This window comes from Bos indicus x Bos taurus, chromosome 2, assembly GCF_003369695.1.
Source record: "Bos indicus x Bos taurus breed Angus x Brahman F1 hybrid chromosome 2, Bos_hybrid_MaternalHap_v2.0, whole genome shotgun sequence".
Taxonomy (NCBI): Eukaryota; Metazoa; Chordata; class Mammalia; order Artiodactyla; family Bovidae; genus Bos; species Bos indicus x Bos taurus.
In genome coordinates, this window is record NC_040077.1 from 127247061 (window position 1) to 127274387 (window position 27327).

General features: G+C 47.2%; 1 protein-coding gene across 3 annotated transcripts in view; it reads left to right on the top strand.

Annotated features, from left to right (window-relative positions):
• Nucleotides 1-9863: 9863 nt before the first annotated feature.
• LOC113878888 (RH-like protein IC) overlaps nt 9864-27327 on the top strand; it is a 40875-nt gene continuing 23411 nt past the window's right edge. For 2 of the 3 annotated variants that reach the window (XM_027520053.1, XM_027520042.1), the window contains exons 1-3: nt 9864-10076; nt 21438-21624; nt 26457-26607. In XM_027520053.1, the coding sequence (XP_027375854.1) occupies nt 9929-10076; nt 21438-21624; nt 26457-26607 (486 nt within the window). In that variant the 5' untranslated portion in view covers nt 9864-9928. The remainder of the gene's footprint in view (nt 10077-21437; nt 21625-26456; nt 26608-27327) is intronic. The other variant, XM_027520035.1, reaches the window with a different exon arrangement.

Consider the following 27327-nt stretch of genomic DNA (forward strand, 5'->3'; position numbering starts at 1 on the left):
AGGAGGGAGGGGGGCGCTCAGAGCTTCCTCCGCCTTCGGAAACAAAGAAATGACAATTCCGGGGCCCGCCCGCCCCAGCACCAGCCAGCCGCCTACCCCGCCTCCACCGCTCCGACGGACGGCCTCTCGGACCAATCGCAGGCGCCGCTACGCTGCTGCCGGCCAATCCCGGGGCCCTCTGAGGCAAAACGGACTCTAGCACCTACCTCTTTGAAGGACAGAAGAGTGCACCAATCATGAAGGTGTCTGGGCCTGCGTCCGAGCCTATCAGAAACGATTTAAATAGAGGCTTATAAATAGGCCCTATAAATATAACATCCTATATTCTGCCTTGTTACGAAGGTGCATTTCTTTATTGTTGGGTTGCATTTCACTGTATGAGAATTCATATTAGAGCATGCAGTGCTTTTTTTCATTGTTAAGCTATCCCTAGTGCCCTATGAAATCGCGAGGCCTGGGTTTGCGGCATGTGCGTTTTTGCGCTGAACTGAAACTCCGGTCCGCCGCATCCTTATGTAAGGAGCTGGCCGCATCCTCCTCGTCCGGGAGGCGCCGGGGGCCCTTCCTGAGGATCCTGGAGTGCTCGGCCAAGCCGGCCGCGTCTGCGAGCGACGGGGATACGAATGACAAAGCAAACCGCGCGCGCACACACACACACACACACACACACACACAGAGGCACACGCACACACCCTGCCAGCTTCCCGCGACGTGGTGGTGACAGCGCGGCGGCCAATCGGAGGAGGCGCGGGGCGGGGCCTCCGTGGTCCCGCCTCCTGGAGGCGCGTCACAGGGGGCGGGGCCGTGGTACGCGCGCCGTCGCGCGAGGCTGCTGAAGTGGGTGTGTGTGGGGCGGTGCGGCCCGGGCTCCACGTCCGCAGGGCTCACTTTGGCTGCGGCGGCTGCAGCTTCTTTGGTAACCGCGCTAGCTGGACCTGGCAAGCGTCGACGTCTATGCCCCCGGGCAGGGTTCTGGTACCGCGGGGAAGCCGGGTCAGCGACCCTTCTCACCTAACATTCCTAGAGCGCTCAATTCTGCGCGAAGCACCGCGCTGGGTGCTCTACATCTGTTTGTTCTTTTACTCTTCATTGCTCCCCTGCAGCATAGGTATGGCAAAATAGCAGTTAGAAAAGACAAAGTTTTTTGTTTTTTTTTTAAGAGAAAAGAAAAGAATAGATGTCAAAAAGAGGAATGCACATCAGTAAAGAAAAACTGGGGAAACGTAGGGAAGTTGCTGAGGGCGGGGGGTGGGAAAGACATCCATGGATCTCATCACCTTAACAGAACTACTGTTAGCATTCTGTGTTTTTCCCTTTCTTTCCAGTTTCCTCCCCCTGGATGATATATTACTACTATTACTGTTGTTTTTATTATTATTAAGACTTTCAGTTTTGTAGTTCTGTTCTTTGACATAAGCATTTTTACATGTTATAATGAATTCATCCTTCCTAAATATTTCTGATGGTTGCAAAATCTATCAAGTGACTGTACCAACTTAACTGTTCACCAACCGAGGGACTGTTAGATGGTGTTGCTGCTGCTGCTGCTAAGTCGCTTCAGTCGTTTCCGACTCTGTGCGACCACAGAGATGGCAGCCCACCAGGCTCCCCCGTCCCTGGGATTCTCCAGGCAAGATCACTGGAATGGGTTGCCATTTCCTTCTCCAATGCATGAAAGTGAAAAGTGAAAGTGAAGTCACTCAGTCGTGTCCGACTCTTAGCGACCCCATGGACTGCAGCCTACCAGGCTCCTCCATCCATGGGATTTTCCAGGCAAGAGTACTGGAGTGGGGTGCCATTGCCTTCTCCAGTCAGACGGTCTTACAACACATCTAAAAAACTTACAGGAAAGTAGATGCCATCTTGTTTTGTCCTGGGATGCGTGGACATCTCCCGGCCCTGTGATCATTCCCTTAAATAAAAACCCACCCCAAGGAGGAACTTGTAATTTATCCCAAATGCATCATCCTCAACTGCTGCTGTTACTTTATACTGTCAGAAATATTTACAAAGATTACCCAGTGCCTGGAAGACAAGACCCATTCTGTTTATTATGGCATCCAAAGCTGGTCACAAGGGGGGCCCACCCCTCTTTTCCAGGCCTCCCCAGGCCAGCCAAGCCTTAATCTATTCACTGTCCTCAAATCCACTAGGACAACTATGTCTTCCCTCTTCCATGCCTTTGCTTCTACAGAGAGCATCTCCAGCAGTACTGTTCCTAATTTGTGGTTTCTTGGATGAGACTTGTCCATTCACCTGGATGAAAAGCTTTTTGGGGACTGGATTCATACCCTATAGAGATGCATTTAGAAAAATTGTAAGAGTATCTGCTTTTTCAGACCAGGATTGAATTCCAGCTTGGCCACTTACTAGTTTTGGCAAGTTACTAAATGTCTCAGAGCCTGAGTTTTCACTCAGGTTTATTTGAAGGTTGTTACCAGATGATGAACTCTCAGGGCCAGACATGCAGTAGGTTACTGCAAATCATTTCTGTTAACAGTATATCTGTTTTTCATCCTTCACCTCTACTCCAGCCTGTTGATAAAGTGTCGCTGGGCAGCCAAGGATAACAAACAAAGTTTCACCAAGGCTACCTATCATTGTGAAAGCATCTGAACCTAATGCTCTGCTTGAAGCAACAGAAAAAGACTTCTGTTGCCAAGTTTCCAAGGTTGGTTGCCAAGGCAGGTTGATTCATGGAAAAGCATACAGGTTGGTTCATGGAGAAGGATACCTAAATCAATATTACTGGAGGCATAGGTACATGGTGAGATCATGGCTTCAGACTCCATGGGGTCTGCCAACTGGAATAGCCCTCTTCTCCATGACTGCAAGTTCCCAGATTACCTGGGCCAGCAACTAAGACAGTCAACTCTGCAAGGTTAGAGGCCATATCTTTGGTCTTTCCTACTCCCCACTGAGTCCCTGTTGTCTAGGACAGTGCCATGGCACACTGTAGAATGGATGGGTCAATAGTCCATAAAAAAGATGAGAGAGGCACTGGGGTCACTTACCAGCTTTCTAAAGCTCTCTGGCTAGCCTCCCATCAACCAGGTTCCTGACAAGGGCATTCCATGCTGTGGAGAAGTATAGAGTGGCTGGGAGTTACTGTTAGTTGTTGGGCTTCATGGGAGCAGAGGAAGGGCAGAGAGAATCCCAGGGTGATGGCCCAAGAAGAAGCAATCTGGAGGTCTGGGTTCCAGTCCCACTTGAGATATCAACTTGCTGGTGTCCTGAGTTGAGTGACCTGTCCACTCTGTGCCAAGATTACCTCTTAGAATCACTTCAAGCCCTATGTTTAGAAGCAGAACATATTAGTTCCATTTTGCAGATGAGAAAACAGCATCAGAGAAAACAAGATCATGCAGTTGCTATGGTAAAGGAATTTGGCTTGAGTCATAAGCTAAGATGTATGGAGCCTTGATGCTCTAGGCATGTCCTCTGGTGCCTGTAAATAACTCTGATGTTAAGGGTAGTTGATCTAATGATTGGCTGGAGTGGAATGATGGGAAAGGCCTTCTTGCCAAGAGACCAAGGACATACCACTGTAAGTCTTCCCTTCTCCATTCCCTTCCTCTCACTCCTCCTGCCCCAGCTGGACTCTGTATTTTCCTGGCCCACCTTAGCCAAAACCCCTTTGGCTTTGCCTGAGTTCCAGCCTTTCAAACTGAAAGGACCTTTTAGAATCCTCAGCACACAAAATTGGCCTGAGATGAGGCAGACCTCCTGCCTAATACAGAGCTCCCCAGCTCCCCACACTTCCTCCACCAATCAGGAAGCAGGGGAGATCAGCAGTGGCCATTTAACAGATGAGTAAGACAGAAAAGAGAAATAATTTGCTCTCATTCCAAAGACTGAGTGCCAGACAGGAATTCAGGGCTGTTCCTCCTCTTCTCTTGGGACTTTCAGATGGCCAAGGGGTTGGAATTGGCGCAGAAGTTTCAACTGAGCTCAGAATAGCCTAGAGGAGATCATCACGTGCTCTTTCACATCCAAGGAAATTACATGCCCACCTTTTCAGCAGCTTTTATCCCCTCAAGCCCACCAGGCAAGGCTGGCCCACCTGCCTTGAGCTTTGTTCCTGTCTCATGGGAGTCACAGGAAAATCCAGACTTTGGATGGCCATTTCTTATACATTTGTCTGCATCCCCCAGAGAACCCTGTTAATGAAGGATATTTATAGTAGTGTTTAGAACAGAAACAGTTTTATAAATAACCCAGATATCCCACAGAGGGGCCTGGTCAAACAAATGATCACATAGCCTTACCATGGAAGTCAGTGTGCCCTGGAGAATGATGATATGTAACACTTATTTTGTGCGGATACTCCTCTAAGCATCCTATGCCTTTTGATCTAATCCTCACAGCAACCCTATAAGGAGGAGATTACTGTGCACGCGTGCTAAGTCACTTCAGTTGTGTCTGACTCTCTGCGACCCTATAGACTGTAGCCTGCCAGGCTCCTCATTCCATGGGATTTTCCAAGCAAGAATACTGGAGTGGGTTGCCATGCCTGCCTTCAGGGGATCTTCTGAGCCCAGGAACTGAACCCATGTCTCCTGCATTGGCAGGCGAGTTCTTTACCACTAGCACCACCTGGGGAGCCCAAGAGATTACTACTGGTGCTATATTACAGATGAGAAAACTGTGGCACAGAGAAGCTAAGTCATTCGCCTAAGGTCACACGGTAAGTGATAGAGCAGGATTCAAATCCAGGTAGTCTAGTGTCTGAGCCTGGACATTTATCCATCATAATAGTGTTGTAGAAAGATTTTTCCTAGTTTGGAAACTGCTTATGGTATACTGTTCATGAAAAAAAGCCAAGTTACTAAACATGTGCTATATAATCTCATTTTTTGTAGGGAAAAAAACAAGGCATAAATTCACATGAATAGAAAAAAATCTGAAAGATTATATACAAAAAGAAGTAGAGATGGTTTGGAGAGATGATGAAATCATGGGTGCTCTATGTAAGTCTTACAGACCTCTGCATTTTTGAGGTTTTCTAAGGTAAACATGTCAAGCTTATGCAATAATAATCATTTCTAACATTTATGGTAAGTTCTCTACATATGTGACACTTTATGTGTCCTACCTCATTTAATCTTTACAACCAGCCTATGAGATGGATACTGATTTTCTCCACTTTACAGATAAGGAAACAGACTCAGAGATATTGATCATCTTACCCAAGGTGACCGAGCTAATAATTTGCAGAGCTAGGATTTGAACCCAGGTTGCCTGACTCCAAAGCTCATGTTTGTTAAATAGATAAATGATTGACTTAGCCACACTCTAACTAAGCATGCCCAGCTCAGAATCACACCTTTGGTGTGGACAGGATTCCAGAGAGAAGATGAGGGGCGCCTACCTACCTCCTTGGTCCCTGCCCAGGACTGAGTTTTCCAATATTTAACTCAGATGAGGAGGACATGGTAAATGTTCTCATAGAGTTTCTACAGAAAATGGACAATCACATGTGAAAGCTACAGTTCAGCTCAGCTGCTCAGTCATGTCTGACTCTTTGCGACCCCATGGACTGCAGCACTCCAGGCCTCCCTGGCCATTACCAGTTCCTGGAGCCTACTCAACTCATGTCCATTGAGTCGGTGATGCCATCCAACCATCTCATCCTCTGTTGTCCCCTTCTCCTCCTGCCCTCAATCTTTCCCAGCATCAGGGTCTTTTCAAATAAGTCAGCTCTTCACATCAGGTGGCCAAAGTATTGGAGTTTCAGCTTCAACATCAGTCCTTCTGATGAACACCTAGGACTGATCTCCTTTAGGATAGACTGGTTGGATCTCCTTGCAGTCCAAGGGAGTCTCAAGAGTCTTCTCCAACACCATAGTTCAAAAGCATCAGTTCTTCTGCGCTCAGCTTTCTTTATAATCCAGCTCTCACATTCATACAAGACTACTGGAAAAACCATAGCTTTGACTAGATGGACCTTTGTTGGCAAAGTAATGTCTCTGCTTTTTAATATGCTGTCTAGGTTGGTCATAGTTTTTCTTCCAAGGACCAGGCATAGTCTGTCTGATTTGATTCATCATACCCGTAGGAAGTCTGGTCACTCAGACCAGGAGGCCACAGTCATGGCACCACTTGCCCACGTTCATTTCCAAAACACAGGTTGCCAAGCATGCTTATGTAGTCTCACATTTATAATAACTCTGTGAGGAAAGCAAAGCAGCTCATCTTATTTGACTCATAAGGAAATTGAGACTGTAAGTGGTTTAGTTAATGGACGACAGAATTGCAAAGCAGTTAAGGGCACAAGCCGTGGCATTGGATGGATGTGGGTTGGGTTCCGACTCTGCTGTTTACTAGCTGTGTGACTTTGGGTGCTTGCATCACTTCTCTGAGCAGCAGTTTTCTCATCTGTCAAATGGGAGTGGTGATGCCTGTACTCACAGGTTTGAGGGAAAGAGTAAATGAAATAATGTCTGTAAAATGCTGGGTCCAGTGCTTGGCGTTCCAGAATCGGCAGCTGTTATTCAGTCGACAGGTATTTCTTGAGCACCTGCTATGGACTAAACACCAGGTGCTGAGGATACAACAGTCAGAAGTCCCTGGGCTCGTGTCGTTTGGATCTGAGTTGGTGAGGGCAGGAGCATGTAGATGCCTGAGGGGAGGGGTGCTTTGGACACGGGGAACAGCAGGTACACACAGAACATTTTCCTCCAACATTTTGTTATGAAAGATTTCAAACATAAACCTAAAAAGTTGAAAGAAAGGTACAGTGAAAAGCCATTCACCTCCCACCTAGAGTTGACAATTAACATTTGGCTTATGACATTTCTGCTCTAGATCCCATGTGCTTTCCCAGGGACCCTGCCTTGAAGATTTGGAGTCAGACTATCTGGAACTGTCGTCAGAAAACAGGGGTCTTTTGCAAGAGTCAGAGAGGTAGAGAGAAAACTCCCCTTTTGACCAATCTTTTGGGAGAGGCCACCTGTGGGGTCAGTTCCCTTTTATTAAAGAAAGCCTTTCTGTTCATTCAGGAGCTTGGCCCTCTTGTCAAGTGGTCTGTCCTTCACTGGGCAGGATCAGGACACACAGGGCTTTAGGATGCCCCTGTGGGAACCAGCTACCGTCATTACTGAGTTTGCCAGCATGTAAACACAACCGTCATGGGCTCCAAGCCCAGGGGCTGGCAGCGCCTGGAAATCTCTAGTGTTCATCTGCCTGACATTTGGTGCCCCTGGGTAGGTAGGTACAGCTGCCTGGTTCACAAACTGCTGGTACAGGACCCAGGCCAACAAGGGTCACATTCACTTATCCCCCTCACAGGGGAGTCCCCTGTTAAGGAAACTTCCATGACCAAAGACATGGAAGCAACCTAAACGTCCATCGCCAGAGGAATGGGTAAAGAAGATATGGTACATATATACAACGGGATATTACTCAGCCGTTAAAAATGAAATGATGACATTTGCAGCAACATGCATGGACCTAGAGACTGTCATCCTGAGTGAAGTAAGTCCGAAAAGGAGGGAGAAATATCGTGTGACATCCCTTACATGTGGAATCTAGAAAGAAAGTATACAAATGAACTTACAAAACAGGAAGAGACTCACAGACTTAGAAACAGTCTTACAGTTGCTGGGGTAGTTGGGGAGGATCAGGGAAAGGGATAGTTAGGGAGTTTGGGATGGACATGTACACCCTGCTATATTTAAAATAGATAAGCAACAAGGACCTACTGTATAGCACATGGAACTCTGCTCAATGTTATGTGGCAGCCCAGATAGGGAAGTTTTGGGGAGAATGGATACATGTATATATATGGCTGAGTCCCTTGCTGTTCATCTGAAACTACCACAACATCATTAATCAGCTATACCCCAAAACAAAATTTAAAGTTAAAAGAAAAACAAAAAAGAACAAAAAAGAAGTACCGATGGCCAGAAAAAGGCCAGAAATCAAAACCGAGACTGACCATGAGGGCTGAGCTCTAGAAACCGGTACTTACTGCCTTATTTACTGTTGAGATAGCAGAAGGCTTGGAATCCTTTGTTGCTAGTCTTTCAGAAGTAGAAGACGACGTGGGAGTTATCTGGGCTAAAGTTAGGTGGTTAAACACCCAGGTGCTCAAGATAGACTGCCCAAGTTGAAATCCTAGCTCTAATACTCACTAACCCCATAACCTTGGGCAAGTCACTTGATATTGCTGTGCCTTAGCTTGTTGTAGAAAGGCTGACAGTCCCATCTCACAGGCTCCTTAACTGAGTTCATACATGTAAAGTGTCTAGAACAGCGCCTAGTGTACTAAATTTTAGCTCCCCGAGATACCTAAACCAAAAGTAACCAGGAGTGGTTTGTAGCCAATTTTTTTTCCCAATGCATGTGTTTACATACAGTGTTATTATTAGTTCACAAAAGTGGGAACATGCACACTGTTCTGTAATGTCCTTTACCAAATAATATATCCCGTGTGCCATTTTTGATAAACCTTAAAAGCATTTTCTTCTGGATTTTTCTGCATGTTCAGAACGATTATATTGGTGGCAGATTATGTGTCCTGTAGTTTACTTAACCTGTCCCCTGCTACTGTACGTTCAGGTTATTCTCAACGTTTTCTTTTTTGTAAATAAAGCTGCGCTGAGCAAGAAATGACTAATGTCAATGACTGTGTGACCTTGGGTATGACCTTCTGGGTTTAGTTTCATCTAAAAACAAAAGAGACAAGATTCTACCAGGTGATTAACATCTCCCATAATCCACATATGAATCATTCACAAGACATCTCTGACAACTAACCATCAGCTTCTGCTTGCATTCCCCTAGTGACAGGATGCTCACTACCCCATGAATGGTCAATAAAATATCCACTCATGTTCAGCTACAATCTGCCTCCCTGCTACTCCTAGCCAGGTTTTAGTCTCTGGGCCCTCATAAATTCAGTCTACACACAGTGGCCAGTGACTGGGGCCAGTGTAGAAGTAAAAATGTTGAGTCCTCCTTCTCTCCCTTTCTCTATATCTCAGATCTCCTGCTAAGCAAATGGATGTGGCCATAGGAACAGTTAGCTGCAGGGGCAGAACTAGATCCCAGGCACCTTAAATCCTATTCCAGGGGACAGTCCTCCATTGTGGGGTGGGGATACTGAGGCTGGTGACTATCGTCAAACACACCGCAGTGTTCATGCCCTAGGCAAGTCCTGGGCTGCTCTGTGAGCAGGTGACCAGAGTGGGGGACAACTTTAGCCTCGGGCTAGAGCGGGACTCCCACCAGGGCTTTCCTAGAGCTGGATCACCTCCTCCTTTCAATTGTCACACCTGCCCTTGAAAGATTGAGAAACAGGTCAGATTCTGTGTTTAAATACAGATTCAGATAAAACTAATTTCAACGGTGTGGCTCTGAGGAGTTCGTTATCCTAGGTCCTCCCAGGACTTAATATTGTTCTTTGCTTTCATTCATTCATTCATTTGCTATATCATTTTTAAGAGCCCACTGGGTGCCCTCTCTGACCTGTGGTAAGGTTTTAAGGAGAAATTTTGCCAATCCAAAGCTCCATCTAAGCATCCGTTTCCCCATTTGTGACATAAGGGTGTTGACCTATTCTCTGCCTTTCTTGCAAGATGCGGTAAAGGTAAGTGAAAAAAATTCTCGTGTTTGAGGGTCGAGTGAATGAATGCCCTCTTTTCAACTGGACACAGTGCCTGCCCTGTGGTAGGAATGTAGCAACTACTTGTCAAATCAATAAATGATTGAATGAATTAATTAACGTTAGAAAAAATGCATTTTCCTCCTCCCTGTCACTGTCTCTCTGCTCCTGTGTTAACTCCACAGATATGTTGGCAGGACCAGCCTTGCAGCCTGAGATAAGGCCTTACCCGGGTGTCTCTCCTGTCCCTCCCCTTAGTGGGTGTGGGGCTAAGGGTAATGCCCGGTGCTGGTGGAAACGCTGCACAGAGACGGACACAGGATGGGCTCTAAGTACCAAAAGTCTGTGCGGGTCTGGCTGCCCCTGTGTGCCATAACACTGGAGGTGATTTTCATTGTCATCTTCTTCTTTTTCACCTCCTATTCAGCTTCTGTAGATGAACAGAAGAAGCTCTTGAGGGACTACCGAGGTGAGTGTCCAGAGGGGAGGTGGTCACAGAGGCAAACAGCTGGTGCAGGGAAGAGGAGGTCCTCCGGGGGCATAGGGCCTCCTTTCCACAAAGTCTCTGAAGAAAGGGGTTCCCTCATCCTCTTCGATCTTTTGCACAAAGACCCAGCCAAACATGCCGTCTCTTCTTTAGGACCAGTGTGACCATCACCTCTTCCATGAAGTCTTCCTTGTTTTGTCAGGGCAGAGGGAGGAGCCTCCTTTTCTCTGTTCCTAGATTTCCCTTTGCCAAAGGGTCTTCACAATTCTCTGCCTCCGCTGCCCCCTCTTCTCTTTCCTTAACAGCAAGGAATTTCATGGTGTTGTTGGGTTTGAGGGATTTTGTTTCCTTTTTTTTGGTCTCTTTTTCTCATTTTTGTACCACCTTCCTTTTGGAAGCTTCCTTCTTACTTAGGGGCTGGGAAGTCTTCTTTCTGCCTGCAGATCCTCAGGCGTAAGCTCTGGCTGAAGGGAATGTAGGATGGTTGTTATTTTATATATATGCAGCTAAAAATACTCATAGACTGTGATGAGAATGACTCTTAACAAGATAGACATCCACAGTGGTGTGGCTTCTGCTTTTATAAAAAAGTTGAGAGGAGTTTTCAAGTACCTCAGAGAGTCAAGATGTTGTTTATGATAATGGAAGGACCTCCTTGAGTGAGGTCCCTGAGACCAAGCAGAAACATGAGCCCGGCTGAGTGCTTGCTTGTTTCTAAGTGATGTTAGCTAGTTGACTAGAAGCAAAGGGAAGGCATCCCTGGGCCCTCAGTGGTAGAAAGAAGGACAAGGAGATGACTTGGGGAGGGAAGTCCCTACACTGCTTCATGAGCTAGCCCAGAGAGGGCACTCAGTGCCGAACAAGCAAGGCCTGGGCACAATTTTCATTCAACTTACTGTAATTCTTTTCAATCGGGTACAATGTAATTCAATCCATTCATTCATTCATTTGCTCAATCTATTACAAACCATATGGGATCCAGACACATGCTAATCAGAGCTGGTATTTACTGATTACTTACTATGTACCAGGCACTCCAGTATTCTCTCCTGGACAATCCCATGAACAGAGGAGCCTGGTGGGTTACAGTCCACAGGGTCGCAAAGAGTCAGACAGGACTGAGCGACTAAGCATTCATGCACACACCAGACACTATTTTAAATGCTTTACACTGAATCCTCAGTGTCACCCTATGAGATAGGTACCATTTTAAAAAAATAATAATTTTATTTATTTACTTTCGGCTGTGCTGGGTCTTTGCTGCTGCGAAGACTTTTCTCTAGGTGCGGCAAGTGGGGGCTACTCTCTAGTTTCGGTGCTTGGGTTTCTTGCTGCAGTGGCTTCTCTGGTGGAGCGCAGGCTCTAGGGTGCTCTGGCTTCAGTAGCTGTGGTTCCCAGGCTCTAGAGCACAGGCTCAGTAGTTGTGGTGCAGGGGTTCCAAGGCATGTAGGATCTTCTCAGATCAGGAATCGAACCATGTCTCCTGCATTGGCAGGCAGATTCTTTAGAGACAGGTACTATTATGATCTCCATTTTTCATAGGAGGAGATTAGGCACTTGGACATGGAGCGATTTGCCCAAGACTTCAGCTAGCAATAGCAGAGCAGTTTTAAATTTTGCTGTTGTTGTTCAGTTGCTAAGTCGTGTCTCACTTTTTTGCAACCCCTTGGACTGTAGCCCATCAAGCTCCTCTGTCCATGAGATTTCCCAGGCAAGAATATTGACTAGGTTGCCATTTCCTTCTCCAAGGGATCTTCCAGACCCAGGGATTGAACTTGAATCTCCTGGATTGGCAAGCAGATTCTTTACCACTGAGCCATCAGGGAAGTCCTTGGTTTAAAGTTAAGTAGCCTTATATTTCGGAGAAGGCAATGGCAACCCACTCCAGTACTCTTGCCTGGAAAATCCCATGGATGGAGGACCCTGGTAGGCTGCAGACCATGGGGTTGCTAAGAGTCAGAAACGACTGAGTGACTTCACTTTCACTTTTCACTTTCATGCATTGGAGAAGGAAATAGCAACTGACTCCAGTGTTCTTGCCTGGAGAATCCCAGGGATGGGGGAGCCTGGTTGGGCTGCCGTCTATGGGGTCGCACAGAGTCGGACACGACTGAGGCAACTTAGCAGCAGCAGCAGCCTTATATTTGGGCTTCTCTGGTGCTTAGACAGAAAAGAATCCGACTGCAAGGTGGGAGACCTGGGTTCGATCCCTGGGTTGGGAAGATCCCCTGGAAGAGGGCATGGCAACTCACTCCAGTATTCTTGCCTGGAGAATTCCTATGGACAGAGGAGCCTGGCGGGCTTACAGTCCATGGGGTCGCAGAGTCGGCCACGACTAAGCGACCAAGCACAGCACAGCACAGCCTTATATTTAAAATAGAAAAGCAACAAAGACCTGCACAGGGAATTCTGCTCAGTTTTCTACAGTAACCTAAATGGGAAAAGAATTTTAAAAGGAATGGACCCACGTATATGTATAATTTAATTGCTTTGCTGTACATCTGAAATGAACACAATATTGTTAATCAACTATGCTCCAGTATAAAATAAAAATTAAAAAATCAAATAGATTCAATAAAACTAAATTAAGGGGAAAAGATAAACTTAAGCAGCCTAGTTTGAATTTCCGTGCACTTAACCATGATGCTTCACAGCCCCATTTTACAGTCAGGTTGAGTCTCTTGTCATATAATCAGTAGGCATAGGAGCCAATATTTCAACTTTGTAGTTTGGATCCAGTTTCTTTACCCCTAGGCTGTGCTGCTAACATAGACATAAGTGTCCTTAGAAGCTCACGCCCTATGGCAGCACAGAGGAGGGCCCACAACCCAGGCGGGGAGACGGGGGTGCCAGGAAAGGCCTCTGGAGGGAAGTGACTACCCAGCTGGGCCTCAGAGGCTCATATGAAAAGGGAGGGTCTCGAGCACAGCAGGAACCATTGTGTTCATCAGACTGGACCAGGCTGGAGTTTAACCCTATAGTGCTGTCGAAGCGTAAAGAGGGAAGCAGTGGGTGGACCCATTCCCTTGAGTAAGCAGGCTGCCCTTCATTCTCTTGATCTATTAGGAAGCAGGAGTGTGATCAGTTTGGGTTTGGTTATGGAGAAAGCCATTCCAGGACTGGCATGGGGGTGGGGAAGGGGCCTGACTTGAGGTGGAAGCCAGTGTGGGGACTGTAGTGTTGTATGGACTGAGGGGCTTCAAATTTTTCAAGCATGCCCCGTATTTCTATGTTCTATTTAAATCCTGCTGCAGTAATACATTTTGCACATTATCATAGATGTACGTAAATTAGAAAATTGGAAAGAAAAAAGGAAATAGAAAATATTTTCAAATGACTGATTGTGATGGTGTCAGTCACTCCAGGCAGGGTCCATTGTTACCGTGAATGATAGTGGATGGCAACTGATTCCTCAGGGTCTTCTAGATAATTTCAAATTATCTCGCTTGACTTCTTGTCAGATGTGATTAGATGGGGTTTTTTCTTTAACTCTGAATGTGACTGACGGACAGCGTGCACAAGAAGTTTCCTTCTACCCTGTTTCCGCGCTTGCCTGACATTATTCTTTTGCCTTCAATCTGTGGTTTTTGGCAGTTGTTTGAGCTGTTAGTCCATTTTGTGAAGGTTGCTGCTGCTACTGCTACTGCTGCTAAGTCGCTTCGGTCGTGTCGGACTCTGTGCGACCCCATAGACGGCAGCCCACCAGGCTCCCCCGTCCCTGGGATTCTCCAGGCAAGAACACTGGAGTGGGTTGCCATTTCCTTCTCCAATGCGTGAAAGTGAAAAGTGAAAGTGAAGTCGCTCAGTCGTGTCTGACTCTTAGCGACCCCATGGACTGCAGCCTACCAGGCTCCTCTGTCCATGGGATTTTTCAGGCAAGAGTACTGGAGTGGGGTGCCATCCGCTTCTCCGAGTTTGTGAAGGTTAGTTGAGTTAAAACTAGATAGCAATCTGTCAATCTACTTAATCTAATCCAGTCCACGTAAACTATAATAAGTCATTTAAACCAGCCAACTCTAAAAAAAGACAATTTTGAGACAACCTGGAAATCTGAATAAAATGTGAGTATTATGTAACACACAGGCATTATTGTGAGTTTTGTTAGGTGTGATAATAGCATAGTGGGTGGTTTTAAACCTATTTAGAAGTAGGTTTAACAATTTAACAAATAGTGAGCCCTATTTGTTAGAGAAGCATCCTGGAAATAGAACAATGTCTGGGATCTGTTTCATGCCAAAAAGAAGAAGAAAAAGGAGAAAGAGGTAGGGAAGGAAGAGGGGGAAGGCGGAGGGGGGAGGGGGAAGAAGGAGATGGAGAAGGAGAAGGAGGGGAAGAAAAAAGAAAGGCTAAGGAAGGAAACAGGTGGAGAAGGATAATAAAAACGAGATTGAATGGGATTAACACACAACTACATATAAAATAGATAATCCACAAGACCTACTGGTTTAGCACAGGGAACTCTACTCAATAGTCTGTGTTAATCTCTATGGGAAAAGAATCTGAAAAAAGAATGGATGTATGTATGTGTGCAACTGAATCACTTTGCTGCACACCTGAAACTAACACAAGAAAAGAAGAAAGGAAGAAAACAAGGGGAGAAGGATAATTAAAAACAAGCCTGACCCCATGTGACAGTCATCAAAGCCGGGAACGGGTACATGATGTTCACCATGCTCCTCACTCTGTTTTTGTGTATGCTTAAAATTTCCCATAATAAAGCTGTCAGTTAAGCAAAACAAAACCCTGTCATTAGTCGCAACAAGATGAATATGGAGAAATACATGTCACCCCCCATTCAGGGGCCTAATATTCCCTCAGGACACCTTCCAAAGCTAGGGTACTGAGCTGAGATCCTAAGCAAGTCAGAGGAGGCTCCTGGATTCATCTGAACATTAAATGCTTGCAGAGTTGCAAAACTGACCAAGTGCCTTTAGGGGGAGAAGAGCCTAGATCAGTGGTCCTCAAATGTGGTCCCCAGACCAGCCACCTCAGCATCCCCTAAGAAATACCTGGGCCCCCATCCATACCTACTGATCCAAAACTCAAGGGTGGGGCCCAGCAATCTATGTTTTACCAAGCCCTAATTGACTCAAACACACAGAAGTTTGAGGACTGCTGGAGCTAGGCTGATTCACATCTCTGCTTCACTTCCTCTTCTTAGCTGTGAGACCTTGGGCAAATCACTCAATCTCTCTCTGCCTCTGGCACACGACGATAGTACTTACTAAGTTGTTGAAACGCTTGAAAAAATGAACACATAGGAAAACTGATAGAGTATTAGCTTTGAACTTCCCTTGCAGTCCAGTGGTTAAGACTCCATGTTTCCAATGCAGCGGGCTTGGGTTGGATACCTGGTCAAGAAACTAAGATCCCACGTGCCAAAAAGCACTGCCAAAAAAAAAAAAAAAAAAGTATTAGCTTTTTATTATGAATAAACTTTAATTTCTTAAATGTTTTAGAAAAAATGAGTAGAAATAGCAGTGCTAATATCTCTTCTTCTGGCAGCCCCTACGGATTGTCTAGAGAATTTTCTGAGGGGTGTGAACCCTACTCTGATGACCACTGGCCTGGTTGACCTGTGATGAGGTCAAATGGGCAGGGGCGGTAAAGGAGAAGCAAAGAGTCAGATTCAAGAGTTATTTAGGAGACAAAATTGGCTGTTCTTGGAGAAAACGAGAGAGGAGTCAAGGATGGCTTCAGATGTGTGATTGGCAGATGGAGGTGCCCATTTCTGAGATGGGAGGCACAAGTGGAGGGGCAGATTGTGGGATAAATGAACAATGATATGTTCATTCTGGGCTTGGGATTGAGGTGCCAGTGAGATGCCAGGGGAAAGCAATTGTATCCATTATCTCTTGCTGCATGACAAACCACCCCCAACCTTAGTGGCTCAAAATAGTAATCATCTAATTTGCTCTGGATCATGATTCTGTGGTTCAGCAATTTCAGCTGTACTGTGGTTACACAGGTCTGTCAATTTCACCTAGGGTCACCATGCATCTCCGGGGCTTCCCTGGTAGCTCAGCCAGTGAAAGACTCCACCTTCAATGCGGGAGGCTGGGGTTCGATCCCTGGGTCGGGAAGACCCCCTAGAGAAGGCAATGGCAACCCATTCCAGTATTCTTGCCTGGAGAATTCCATGGACAGAGAAGCCTGGCAGGCCCATGGGGTCACATAGAGTAAGACACGACTGAGCAGCTAAGCATCCATGCACATACCGTACATCTCCAGCTTGGAGCTTTGACTGGGGCGGACAGTCTCTGATAGCCTCATTTGCATGTTTGTCGGGTGATGCTGGCTGGACGCTTAGCCCATGTGGTTCCAGCAAACTAGCTCAGATTTTCACATGGCAGCAGAGGAATTACAGCAGTAAGAGAGGGCAAGACCCACTGCACAGGCGCTTTTCAACCCTCTGCTTGTATTGTGTTTGGTGATGTCCCATTAGCCAAAGCCAGTCACAAAGCTTAGCTCAGGTGGGAGGGGTCTATACTGGAAGGCATGACTCATTGGGGCCCATTACTGTGACCATTTGTCACATAGAGCCTGCTTGAATGCTGCCAGACTGGGGGACCATCCTGGGCCCTGCACTGTGGCTACCACCCAGTTACCCCCATACTCCTTAGAAGCAGGAAGGAGAGCTATTAAAAGACAAGAAGGGCTTTGCCAATGACGTGTACTGACGTCATCGGCACTCAATGTACACTGTACATGCTTCAGTCGTGTCTGATTCTTTGCGACCCCATGAACTGTAGCCTGCCAAGCTCCTCTGTCCGTGGGATTTTTCAGGCAAGAATACTGGAATGGGTTGCCATTTCCTCCTCCAGGGGATCTTCCTGGCCCAGGGATGGAACCAGCATCTCTTGTGTCTCCTGCATTGGCGGGCGGATTCTTTACCACTGTGCCACCTGAGGAGCCCACATCTTAGCCTTCATGGCCCTGTTGATTGGGAAACCTCTTTTTCTTTTCCCAGACTGCTGTAGGGGTAAGGGTAGGGTGGGAGATTGTGGGGGAGGGGAAGGAAGCATGAGGCTCCATGGATGGTTCCAGACCAAGGCTGCAGAGGTACCGTGCGAAGTCGGTGGTGGGGAGCAGACTGTGGACTTCCAGCCCAGAGTCCGAGGAACAGAAGCCGGGCCTGGCTTCGGGGCTGATGAAGTGTCTGCAGGTCAGAGGGAGGTGGAAGGGTGTGTGGGGAACGGTGGAGACTCCCAGGGGCAGCCAGGCTGAAGGAGTGGGAACAGTCTTGTCCAAAGTGGCATAACAAGTGGCAAGTCCAAGATAATTTATAGTCCCTAACATTTACCATGCACCAGTGCTAGGCTAAGCGATTCACAGGAGCCAAGGAACTCACTACTAACAGCAAACCTCTGAGCAGGTGCCATTATTTCAGACCACTTTACAGACTAGGAAGCGGGGGACACGGAGGTTGAACCAGGCTCTGAACTCTGACAGCCAGACTCAGAGGCCCACACTCAAATTTGACACTAAGGAGAGTGAAGGATGGAGGGGAGGCAGGAAGGTATAGTGATTAAACCCAGAGCCAGGATTCAGGTCTGCCAGCACCATTTGCTAGCTGTGTGACCTGAGCTAATTCCAGCAGCTCTCTTTGCCTCCCTTTCCCCAGCTGTAGAATGGGGATAATCAAAGGTACCTCCTGCATGGGCTTGTCATGGTCTAAGGCTGGCTGGCACTTGGAAGAGTGCCTAGTTTGTGGAGGGCATGGTATATGTGCCCGCTGTTACAATGATGTTGATTATTGCCCTACAGGACTCCCAGGTTAGACTGGCTCCAAGTTGAGGGACTTGCATAAACTTCTCTGGAAGGCCCACCTTAGATCGTGTGTAAAGCCCCTGGAGCGATCCTCTCCTTATCAGCCCTGGACACCTTAGGTCCATTATCTTATCAGACCAGCAGTTCATGCAGGGCACAGCACAGGCTCTGAGAGGTGGAGGCTGATACCAGTGGGGACGATGCCCTGAGCTGGGACCCAGCGTTGAAGCTGGGATACAGTTGTGAGACATGGGAAGAGCGGGGGTGGACCAGAGCCCTGCGAGGCTGGGAGAGGAAGTGGGAGGATGCAGGGGGTGAGAGTAGAGGGACTCTGAACGCAAACGTGATTTACTGACCAGTTTGGGGTGAATAGCTTTGTCAACAGCTCCAAGAAACTGCCACCCTCATTTTATCCCCCTGGCTGAAGTACAAGCCCAAGCCCACCCGCCCCCCAGGGACAGTGTGGGGTCGTAGGAGGAGAGTTCTGAGCTCTGTACTTGCAGCAGGCATGGCAGCTGTGCCTGATAAAGCCCCCAGCCAAGAGCCTCTGACTTTTTATCTTCAGAGCCCCATGGACCGCAGCCTACCATACCAGGCTCCTCCATCCATGCGATTTTCCAGGCAAGAGTACTGGAGTGGGCTGCCATTTCCTTCTCCAGGGGATCTTCCCAATCCAGGGATTGAACCCGGGTCTCCTGCCTTGCACACAGGCACTTTACCATCTGAACCACCAGGGAAGCCCTCTTCAGAGCCCCACCTCTGACCTAATCCTGGTTCCCTGCCCTTCCCACATGCTGCCCCCTGAATACACCAGAGCGGTGAGGTCCCTAGAGAGTATCAAGTCTAACTCCCATGAGCTACAGATAGGGAAACTGAGGCTCAAAGAAGGCATGGGACTTGCCTTAGGTCCCTTAGTGAGGTGTGGGCAATCAAGAGCAAGAGACAGCCGAGCACTGAGGGGAGGGCACTGCTCCAGAGCCCAGAGCTTGGCTCTGCTGCAGACATGCTGTGTGCTCTTGAGGAAGTCACAAGCTGTCTCTGGATCCCTTCTGTAGAATGAGAGGAAAATGGAAGGGTTCCCCTACTCATGGAATCTTCAGTAAGTCTGGACCCTTTGCATATAGCATTTCTGCAAAATGGGGGAACTGTTGTTTTTTTTAACAGCAGTTTTTAAGGAAATATTAAATTTGCATATCTAGAAACAGGGCACTCAGAGCTGGTACACTGGGACACCCCAGAAGGATGGGATGGGATGGGGATGGAGGTGGGAAGGGGTTCGGGATGGGGGACACATGTACACCCATGGCTGACTCATGTCAATGTATGGCAAAAACCACCACAATATTGTAAAGTAATTAGCCTCCAGTTAAAATAAGTTAATTAATTTTTTAAACAGAATTTGCATACCTAAAGTGGAGTGTGATGTCTCCAATTGGCCACAGGCCTCACTACTCCCCAATATACACTATGACCTTCATTACGTAGTTTCCTGCTCAGCTCCTGGAGGAATTCCAGCAGTCCCAAGAGGAGCCCCTATACAAAATGTGCCCATTCCACCGCCATTCCTAAGGGGATGTGAGCAGGAGACTGAAACATTGCCTCCCTTCCCTCTCCCTTATGTCAGAGAAGGTGCAAGAAGTCAGATCCTCTTGATGGTCCACTTGTCGCCCACTCCACAAGTCCCCAGATCCCATGGAGATGCCTGGGTCCCCTGTAATCAGGTTGACCTGGGATTATTATCCACCCAAGTCCTGTGTGCAAGACCCTAGCTACCTGTATTTTTCAATGGAAGTAAATTTCAATGTAAGTTGAAGAGGCTTTGGAGAGCTCTGGAAAGAAGAATTTCCTTGTTGCTATCAGACCCAAGGCTGGAGACCAGGTGACTTCTTACTGCTGTGAAGGTGATGATGGTGCTGATGGTGAATAGCCGCTATTTACTGAGCTTTCTCCATGTGCCAGGGACAGTGCCAAGCTCTTGAACAAAACATTACTTCCTTTGGATTTCCCAGTACCCTCTGAGCGGGGATAATTGCCCTTATTTAGCTGATGAGGAGAGTAAGCAACCCAAAGGCCATGCAGCTAAGAAGCTGAAACATACAAATTGCCATTCTCATAGGTCAAATGGTCAGATATTGGCAATTTAATATGATTTAACCTAATAGAGAATGATAGAGTTGGGGTCAGACAGAATTGTCTGACCTCAAAGCACAGGCTTTTTTTAAGAAAAAATTACTTACTCTCTTCATAACAGTTGTAGACAATTTTAACGCTAAAATTTTTTTAAAAAATAGAACTCTTCTAAACCCAGAGATAATCTCCGTGGGGGCGGGGAGCAGGGGGCGGAATTCCTTTAAGACTTCTCTCCAGGCATTTGCACACATGTGAACTTAGTTGGTGTTTGTTGATAAAATAGTCTTTACTATTCTGGAGCAATTACGTGTATTATACCATTTGATTCTGGCAACCTGATGAGGGAGGTATAATTATTTTTGCCACTTAACAGAAGAGAAAACCAAGAGGGCAGATAGTGTGGTAACTCAAGGCACAGGCTCTAGAGCAGACTCTCTAGGCTGAAATCCCAACTCTATTGGCTGGAGCAAATGATAACGCCTCTATGCCTCAGTTTTCACATCTGCAAAATGGTGATAATAACAGCACCCGCAGTGAAGGACGCTTGTGAGAACTAAATGAGATAGTTAACGTGAAGTGGTTTAAACAGCGTTGGCATTTGGCAAACATTTAGTAAGTGTAGGCGATTATTGAAGCTCAGAGATGTTAAATAGCTAGATTAAACCACACAGCTGGATAGTGCCAGAGCCCTGATAGAACCCCAAGCTTATCTAGTTTCAGAGCCCAAACCGTTACCCATTTTGCAAAGTTGGAGCCGATTCAAAGCATCCGCCCTTTCCTCTTCCTGGTCCCCTCCGGAACACCAGCTAAGTCCCTCTCGCCCATCTGCCATGGCAGCCACCGCACAAAGTCTGAGGCTGGGAAAGGGAGGATCACGCAGGTGGTCCTGGTGCTTTCCGATGGCCCCGCAGGTCCCCTTCAGAAGGAGTCAAAGGAGAGAGCTGTTTTTTGTAAGGATAATTTGGTTCTTGCCTGTGAACCTCTAGACCTACTACTGCCCCTTCTTTTCTGAAGGACCTGAGCTAAGTCACCAAATTATGTGGCCTTATTTTCGCTTACACATGATCAGGAGGTTAAACCTGATTCTCAAAAAGCAAGAGGTCAGTACCTTTACTGAGTGTCAGCTATGTGCCGAGGACAGGTCCTGACTCCCCACGCACGTTCATATTATTGTGTTTAGTAATAACAATAATTGCTACCTTTGCTGAACACTCACTGTGGGCCAGGCTCTGTGTTAGCTCAGTCATTCCCTCCCTCAACCCTGTATGTGTTATCCCCATTATTCAGATAAGAAAACTGAGGCTTAAAGAGGGGAAGTAACTTGACCGAGCTCTCTTCAATGATCCTTAATGCCCCTTTCAGCTGCCGTTCCATAAAACTCTAACACAACCCTCCCCCTTGTCTGCTTCTCTTCCTCCTTCTTGGACTCTTTACCCTGAGCAGCATTCCAGGATGTGTTCATCATGGCAACCTTTGGCTTCGGCTTCCTCAATACTTCTTTGCGGAGACATTGCTGGAGCAGCATAGCCTTCAATCTCTTTCTGCTGGTCCTCGGGGTGCAGCTGGCAGCCCTGCTGGATGGCTTCCTGACCCAACTCTCCCTTAGGAAGATGGTCATCGATATGTCCAGGTAACTAGATGGCTGCTGGATCACTTCTGGGTTCTCGGGGGTCTGGGGTCCAAGACAGCAGATTCTAGAAGTGCTAGGATGTCTCTTTCTAGCGCCAACGCCATGCAATATTCAGGACTTACTTAAACTAACAAGTCATACATTGTCTAAAATTCATGTTTAACTGGCATCCTCTATTTAATATGACAACCCTCCTCTATGGCATCACAAGAGACCCAGATCTACAGCCCTCCTTGTGTCCTTTCTTTTTTTTTATTGATTTTGAAAACTTATAGAGTGAATATTAGTTCAAAGAAAAAAATAATAGAGATTAGACAAAAAGAAAGAAATCTCACACTCAGAAAGGTAGTCTCTTGAAAAGAAGAAAGTACCTTCAGTCTTCAAATGCTGGTGGACAAGAAATAGTCATGCCTTTAGTTTCTTTAAATTAACTTTGATCTATTTAGATGCCTTTAGAAGAACTAGCAAAATTAACCTGTGTTGCTAGATGTCAGAATAATGGTTACCTGAGGTGGTTCTTGATTAGGAAAAGGCTCAAAAGAAACTTACGGGGTGCAATAAACATCCTCTTGGGCTTCCCTGGTGGCTCAGTGTTAAAGAATCCGCCTACCAATGCAGGAGAGGCAGTTTCAATCCCTGGGTCAGAAAGATCCCCTGGAGAAGGGAAATGGCAACCCACTCCAGTATTCATGCCTGGAAAATCCCATGGACAGAGGAGCCTGGCGGGCTACAGTCTGTGGGGTCACAAAGGAGTCAGACACGACCTAGCGACTAAATAACAAAAACGTTCTCTATGCATTCTGGGTGGTGGTTACACGAGAGTGTATATGTGCATATACGCCCGGTGCTACATGCTCAGTCATGGCCCTGTGACCCCACAGACTATAGCCAGCCAGGCTCCTCTGTCCATGGGATTTTCCAGGCACAAATACTGGAATGGTTTGCCATTTCCTCCTCCAGGGGATCTTCCCTGACCCAGGAACTGAACCCACATCTTGTGTGTCTCCTGCATTGGCAGGCGGATTCTTTACTACTGAGCCCCTGGAAAGCCTATATATGCACATATACACATCCATAAAGTTGTACAAATCTGCAGAAATAAGTCATTCACAGTCAATAGGAGGAACAAGGTAAAAAAAAATGTTTTTAATTGTTTTTTGGTTTTATCCAGTTCTGAAACTTTTTATTGCCCACATGATGGTAAATCCCATCTCAAGTATCTGGGGACCACATCACCTTACAAGGCCATTCTACCCTCCCCTCTGATACCCTGCTAAAACTCTGGGCACTACTGTCAAACACCTCTCTATGAGCCAGGCTCTGTGCTGGGCACTTCACAAACATTATCTGTTTAACTCTCTCATGGAGGGGTCTGACGTGGTGTACCGTCAAGGAATGAGATGCTCAGAGCTCACAAGACACTTGCCTAGGGTCACACAGCTAAGTGGTAGAAGTGGCTTCAGTTTTCATTCTGTAGCCTTTCCCACACACTGCAAAGTGGCCATGATAAGAAACACAGTCTAGCCAGCTCCCCATTGGCCCTGAAAATAACTCTCCACCTTTTTTTCTTTTTTAATTCGGGCTTCTTTTATTAAAAAAAAATTTTTTTCCCCCATTTTTTGGCCACGATGATTTTTGGCCTACAAGATCCTAGCTCCCCAGCCAGGGATGGAGCCCTCACTGCCTTCACTGGCAGTGTGGAGTCTTAACCCCTGGACTGCCAGGGAAGTCCCCTCCACATTTTTTCTTTTAAACCATTTTAGAGCTGATCCCCAGGGGGGATCTATAACCCCACCCCCACCCCAGCAAGCACCCGGGGAGTGACAAAGGGCGTTCTGGGGGAGCCTGACAGGGTGGTCCTGCAGGGTTTCTGCAGCCTTGGCTCAAGTCATACAAGCCTTTGGGCTCCCGCACCTGAGTCTCCAGGCATCTCCAGTCTGCCCCTTCTTCTGACATCCTGCCTGCAGGAATCTGTTTGCTCTTGATTCAATCTGGAAAGACAAGAAGAGGCCGTTTACCACCTGAGTGAACACCCCTGCCCCGCCCTGACTGCTCGGATCCTCCTGGCAGTGACCCCCAACGGGACCGGCTTCACAGAATTGAACAATGGGCTCCTTTCTGACCTTTCCTGCTCTGACTGGGGTGGTGGGCGGTGCCCAGGGCTGCCTCCCAGCCGGGCCCTCTCCCTCTCCCTGTCCTGAGGCCTCACCCACCGGTGCAGACTGACTTGACTCTAAATCGGTTCTGCCTTGAGTCATCGATGACCAGTCCCTTCAGGACAGGGGCCTGTCTTATTCACTCTTCTCCTCCTTTGTTTTCCTCACACAGTAAGGACTTAGTAATTGGTTATTGGAACAAAGATGAAAATGCAAAAGAACCCTAATATATGTGATGTTTTTAATGCTGTACATTGAGGGCCTATCATAGCAATAACTAGCTCCTGACTGTGTTTGACTCACTTTGCCCTCCCAACAGCTCCAAAGGCCTTGCCTCTACATTTACAGGTGAGGACATGGAAACAGTGTGGTTAAGGCATTTGCCCAAGGCCACACAGCCAGGAAGTGGCTGAGTCAGGACTCCAGCCTTGGCAGCCTGGAGAGAGATTGTCCTAAGCACTGCAGTTCACTGTCTCAACACCGCCCCCATCCCTGGGGTCTGAAATCCTGCCACTGGCACAGAATCTCTTGAATTAGTCCTTTGCCAATGAAATGAGCTCTGGGAGTTGGTGATGGACAGAGAATCCTGGCGTGCTGTAGTCCCCGGGGTCGCGAAGAGTCGGACATGATCGAGTGACTGAACTGAACTGAATGAAATGAGTGTTCACCAGGAAGATAACATGGTCAGCCACAATGAAACACTGAGTGACCCATTATTTCCAATAATTCCTGGTCCCTCTGAGACGTTTTCCCCATACCCTTTGCCCTCCTCTGGCCTTTCTTCCAAAATCTTTGAGCCTTCAGCAGGACACTACTTTGGCAGCAAACAGTGAGAAGGCTGTGTCCAAACTTCAGAGCCCAGGCTTTGGATCCAGGCCGGCTGGGTGGGCTTGAACCTTGTGTTTGTCATTAACTAGCTGTGTGGCCATTACCAAAACAGTCACCTCGATTAGTCTCAATGTCCTGACCTGTTAAATGGATGTACTGGATGGTACCTAGCACCATCGCTTTACAGAGGATTCCCTGGAGGATTTAAATTTAAATGAGATGATGTACTTGCAAGACTATTACCCATAATGCTCAACAGACGATGATGGTGATGATGGTGGCAGTGGTGGTAGCATCATCATCAACTCCTAGGGGGAAAGGTGGTCTCAGCAAGGTGCACAGAGGAGGGTGGGTTGGCTTAACCACCATGGATTGTCCACTTTGGTACCACCTCCCCCAGGAAGCCCTCCCTGATGAGTCCAGTTCCTAGTGCTCTCTTCCTCCAATGAACCCCTCTTGCCTCATGGTATCACATGCCATGCTTGACTCTTTGCGACTCCATGGACTATAGCCTGCCAAGCTCCTCTGTCCATGGGATTCTCCAGGCAAGAATACTGGAGTGGGTTGCCATGCCCTTCTCCAGGGGATCTTCCCAACCCAGGGATCGAACCTGAGAGTCTCCTGCAGCTCCTGCATTGCAGGCATGTTCTTTACCTACTGAGCCACTTCGGAAGCTGCGTGATATCACAGATCATCTTAATTGACAGGGTCGTGATGTCCTCTTTGTCTCTGCAGGCCAGTCGTAAGTGCCCTGAAAACAGAAGCTGTTTTCTCCTTCCAAATCCCCACACTAAGCTTGCTCACTTGTCAAGGGAAGGAAAGAGTCAGTAATAACACTGAGTTAGTTCTTTGTGCCCGGAGAAGGCAATGGCACCCCACTCCAGTACTCTTGCCTGGAAAATCCCATGGATGGAGGAGCCTGGTGGGCCACAGTCCATGGGGTCGCTAAGAGTTGGACACGACTGAGCTACTTCACTTTCACTTTTCACTTTCATGCATTGGAGAAGGAAATGGCAACCCACTCCAGTGTTCTTGCCTGGAGAATCCCAGAGACGGGGGAGCCTGGTGGGCTGCCGTCTATGGGGTCACACAGAGTCGGACACGACTGAAGCGACTTAGCAGCAGCAGCAGTTCTTTGTGCCAGTCCTGGTGTGCTCCACACACGGGCATGACCATTCCTTCTAATCCCTCACCCCGCTTTCATGAGATAAGTATTACCATCATTCTTATTTTACAGATGAAGAAACAGGCTCAGTGAGATTAAATAGCTAAAGTAGAAAAGCTGGAACTGGAAGCCAGACTTGTCCTTCTTCTAAACCCAGTCTTTTTTCCACTACAAGGAGAGGGAGAGATGAGGATTCAGTTCAGTTCAGTTCAGTCGCTCTGTCGTGTCCAACTCTCTGGGACCCTATGGACTGCAGCACAGCCAGGCTTCCCTGTCCAAAGCGGTGCCTGCATCACCGGAGGGATGGCAGGTGAAGAGCGCCCTCTATTGAGCATCTGTGTGTGATGACGGCAGAAGAGAAGCCCAGGGCAGAATCCTAGCAGTCAGATGTTCCTATGAGAACCTCAGCGCATCTTTAGTTTGGAAGAGTGTGTCCAGATCAATCTCTCAACGTGTGGCTGCCACCCTGATGGAAGAAGAGAATGAAAGAGATTCCAGACTGGGCAGCATCCATCCCCATGAGAGTAGAAATGTTGTGTGTTTGCTCTCCTGTTCTGTCCCCAATTTCTTGAAAAGTGTCAGGCAGAGAGTAGGTCCTCAACAAGTGTTTGTTGAATAAATGAATGAATGAATTAGAGGCATTGTTCCTTCTCTGTCATCCCTGTCTTGCCCATTCTCCCCAGTATTCAGAGAGCCACCATGATCGCTACATCTGTGCTGATCTCCGCGGGTGTCGTCCTGGGGAAGGTCAACCTGCTGCAGCTGGTGATTATGACGCTGATAGAGGTGACAGCCTTCAGCGCCACGAGGCTGGTCAGCATAAGCTACCTCGATGTGAGTCCTGGTGATGTGAGGAGGGACCTCTGGGATAAGGAATGAGCAGGTGGAAGGGGAGGGCTCCATCTCCATTTGATAAAGCTTCTGTGATGAAAAAAAAAATTAGAGACAGGCCAAAATGGGGTTGCAAAAGTGTGGTGTCTGCTCAACATTTAAACACACTGAGCAAATGCTATGGAAGGGGGTTCCCACAATAAAAACACGGCTGTCAAGGAAAGGGTCAGTTCCTCACCATAGGCAGCGCATTATAAGCCTTCTCCTGCTTTGTTATGGTCCTCATGGTGGTTGTTTTAGAAAGCTGCATTAAGTAAAAGTCATCTCCTCTCTTCTCTGCAATGTGTTAGTTTAGCTGGTTCAGGGAAGGGTTTAGCATTGATTTTGAGAGTTCATGTCTTCTTAAAAACTTCATTTCAGCCTGGGCTTCTTTTGTGGAAGGACTCGGGGGAAACCAGAGCCATAAACCAGAGCTGTTTCAGCTCGGACACAACTCAAGAAATGAGAATTCCAATTTGACAATTGCCAAATGTAGTTTTTATATTCCTGGGAGACCTCAAAGAGATTAAAAATGCAAGATCTCTTCCACAGACTTACATTTTTACATGTGACTAAGTGTTCCTTACTTTTTCATTCATTCATTTCACAAATATTTGTTCTGAGCCTGTTCTGTACCAGGCAGTGGGAAAATGTGACTGTCATGGAACTTCCTTGTTTATTGGC